Here is a 3,314-nt window from a genome sequence, read left to right as displayed (position 1 = left end):
TTCTAACCTTGCTGCTGGCGCAAATACCTCTTCGAAGTCCACTCCTTGCTTCTGGACGTAGCCCTTCGCCACCAGACGAGCCTTGTGCTTCACAACTTCTCCTTTTTCATTGCGCTTCAGTTTGAAGACCCATTTGAGCCCTATGGCTCGGTGTCCTGGTGGCATATCCTCCAGACTCCACGTCTGGTTCTCAGTGATGGATGTCATCTCCTCCTGCATTGCCTTCCGCCAGCACGGGTTCTTTTCTGCTTCGGCGAAGGTGACTTCCTCGAGCTCGCGCGCTGCTAGTCCAGGTGGTTCACCTCCTCCCACTAGGTCATCCATCATCCGGTACCTAGCCTCCAGATCAGTATCGTGATCGGCATCCAGCGTCGAATCCGCAGTCCGTGGTGTTGCGAATTCCACTGGTTCAGGTGGTGCACCTGCTGGCGGCGGTGACGTCTCTTCTAGGGCAGGAAAGTTTAAGTGTCCGTACCTTGCGTGCCACCTCCAAGATACCTCTTCGGTCTTGGCCGAGAGGCTAACGGGTTGGTCTATCTCTAACTCCAGGATGTAAAGACGGTTTGTGGTGCGCCTTGCCTGCGGGATGAAGTAGAAGTCAGTCAGCTTGCAATGCTCGCCTCCCTTACTGACGAACAGGATAGTGCCGCGCCCTTCGATCTTGACGACATATGGTTTGTTGCCCCTGTGTCAAGGATCCATTGTTGGTGTTGTCGCGGAGCTTTAGTGTCAACAGCTGAAGTGATATTCTTCTTCCGCTGCTCGACGTTACGTAGTCTTCCGGTCACCTCTTCCACTGTTAGGTCGTTCACGTCAAGCAATGTCTCGATTGAAATCGCGACTTGCTCTAATCACTCGCTAATCACTCGCTCAACGACAACTCGACGCCCGTCATCACGGCGTCGGCCTCTTCGTGGTGGTGATGGAGATGCCGGCACTTGACGGCTGCGTGGAGGAGTGAGCGAGCTTGCTCGGGATGGACCCCACGATGTGCTTATTTTCGCCCTTTGCATTTTCTTCTACTCGAACCTTAGACTTGTGTGTTGTTAGGTCGACACTCTAACCACTTGAGCTATTCAACTTGATTGTTGATAGGTTGGCTCTTCTGTGATGGTATACTACCGATCGCTTCAACGAGGCTCTGATACCACTTGTTGACTCTGGCAATTCGGAAGACAGTGTCGACGAAAAATTGGCCGAAGGTTTCTTCGAAGGAAAAATTAGCGGAAGTAAAAGGAGAGAGAGTGAGAGATTCGCTAATAATGCTGAAGACTCGATGTTTTTATTTTACTTCGGTTGAACGGTTTAAATAACAAATCTAATTACAAAAATAGAAAAAACAAATATACAAAAATAGAAGAAGTGGACGAAGACTTCGCCCAAATTGCCAAAACAATGGCTCCTAGAATCACGCTTCTCCATTCGCGTGAATTAAGATGTAACTAAATAAGGCATGGCTTTTATTTAACAAGCTTCTGCCTTTTTGTCAAGCTTATCACGCTTGACCTGTGGAATGTAAGTGAAGCAAAGACACCCAAATACTCTAAGGAACTTTAAAGAAGGTTTGTAACCATACCAAACTTCAAATGGTGTCAGGTCCTTCACAATTTTTGTTGAAATTCAATTTTGCAAGCACACAACATTGTTTGCTGCTTTTCCCCAAAAACGTTTTGGAAGATTCTTCTCATGAAGCATGCATCTCGTCATCTTCATTATGAATCTATTCCTCCTTTCACTGACATCATTCTGTTGAGGAGTGTATGGAGCTGTCAATTGATGTTCAATTCCAGCCTCTTCACAAAACCTGTTAAAAGTTTATGAAGTGTACTCTTTGCCATAATCTGGTCTTATAGTCTGAATCAAGCCTGCACTTTCATTCTCAACTCTGGCTTTGAATTTCCGAAATACACCCGCAACTTTTCACTTTTACTTCAGCAAGAAGATCCAACACATTCTTATTAAATCATCAAAGATCAGTATGAACCAGTTGATGGTGTTCGCTGAGGACCACAAAGATCAGTATTAACCAATTGCAGCTTTTTCGAGCCTCTCCATGTCTGTTTAGGAAAGGGTTGCCTATGTTGCTTCCCAAAATTACAAGTACGGCAAGGAGGCATGTCCTCATCAATGTCAGTGAGTTCTTCTACCAGCTTCTTTGATTGCATCTTAAGCAAACCTCGATGATGAGAGTGTAAGTTTTTTGTGCCAAATCTCAGTGGCACTAACTCTCAATATAAAGGCCGTCGGATTTAGAGCAAAGCTTTTTCCTTCCATTTTGACATTGAACAAGTCTTTGCCACTAGCATCTTTGATCAAGCACTGCTTATTCTCAAACAATACTTTATAGCCTTTATCGAGTAACTGGCCAACACTTAAGAGATTTTGATCAATTTTAGGTACAAATAAAACATCTGGAATAAATTTTGTACCTTCATAACTTGTTATAGCTACTGTGCCTTTTCCCTTGACTTCCAAGTGTTCACCATTGCCAATCCTCACTCTCTTATCTTCAGTGTCTCTTAATTCCTCAAAAGACTCCTTGTCATATGTTATGTGATTTGTGTACCCATTGTCAATCAACCAGCTCTCACTTGATTCTTTGCTTGAGGAAGAAGTGACCATAAACAATTGATCTTCTTTTTCTTCTTCTTGATCAACTACCTATGCATCTACTTCTTTCACCTGATCTTTAGCTTTGCAGATCACAGCTTCATGTCCAAGTTGATTGCATTTGGAGCAGAAGGCGTCAGGTCTTCTCCAACACTTGTATGGTGGATGACTTTTCTTCTCACAATGGCGGCAAGGTGGATAGGATTTTTTGAAACCTCCTTCTTTTGTCTTCTGATAATTGGCAAATGAATCTTCATACGTCAATTGATTTTGAATTTTTTTTTGTTTTTATACCTGCTGCTGTTTTGATGCTTAACAAGTAAGGCACCTTCAATTACCCCTTGTTGCCTCATAGACCTCCTTTGCTCTTGTGCTTGTAAAGCATTCAAGAGCTCTGTAAGAGAAATCTTTGACAAGTCTTTGGTGTTCTCCAGAGTAGTAATGGTGGCTTCAAACTTCTCTGGAACAGTGACTTGCAGCTTTTCAACGATCCTGGAATCATTTAAAACAGAACCAAGTAATCTCACCTTGTTAGCAATGCTGAGAAGTCTGTCAGAGTACTCTTTCACCGACTCCAACTCCTTCATCTTCTGCAACTCGAAATCCCTAATCAAATTTAGGACTTTCATTCCACGAATCCTCTCATCTTCTTCATATTCAGCCTTGAGATAATTCCAAATTTCCTTTGCTGTTTTGAGGGACAT

General features: G+C 43.5%; 1 protein-coding gene and 1 pseudogene across 1 annotated transcript; both read right to left on the bottom strand.

The window, feature by feature from the left end:
- LOC111434920 overlaps window positions 1–2,622 on the bottom strand; it is an 11,846-nt pseudogene extending 9,224 nt beyond the window's left edge.
- Window positions 2,623–2,702: 80 nt separating this feature from the next.
- On the bottom strand, window positions 2,703–3,314 carry LOC111434919. Its single transcript, XM_023072246.1, has 2 exons — window positions 2,905–3,314; window positions 2,703–2,841 (listed from the first exon to the last, which is right to left on the bottom strand). Exons 1-2 carry the CDS (start codon window positions 3,312–3,314, stop codon window positions 2,703–2,705), a joined length of 549 nt encoding a protein of 182 aa, XP_022928014.1.

Source organism: Cucurbita moschata, unplaced genomic scaffold, assembly GCF_002738365.1.
Source record: "Cucurbita moschata cultivar Rifu unplaced genomic scaffold, Cmos_1.0 Cmo_Scf00047, whole genome shotgun sequence".
NCBI classification, from domain to species: domain Eukaryota; kingdom Viridiplantae; phylum Streptophyta; class Magnoliopsida; order Cucurbitales; family Cucurbitaceae; genus Cucurbita; species Cucurbita moschata.
This window is presented reverse-complemented; position numbering and strand designations above follow the sequence as displayed.

Excerpts from the sequence above, each read along its gene's own strand:
- LOC111434919 (XM_023072246.1), bottom strand. The coding sequence starts at position 3,314 with ATGTCCCTCAAAACAGCAAAGGAAATTTGGAATTATCTCAAGGCTGAA. Across the intron at positions 2,842-2,904 it reads AAGCATCAAAACAGCAGCAG|AAGACAAAAGAAGGAGGTTT; the intron begins GTATAAAAACAA and ends GCCAATTATCAG.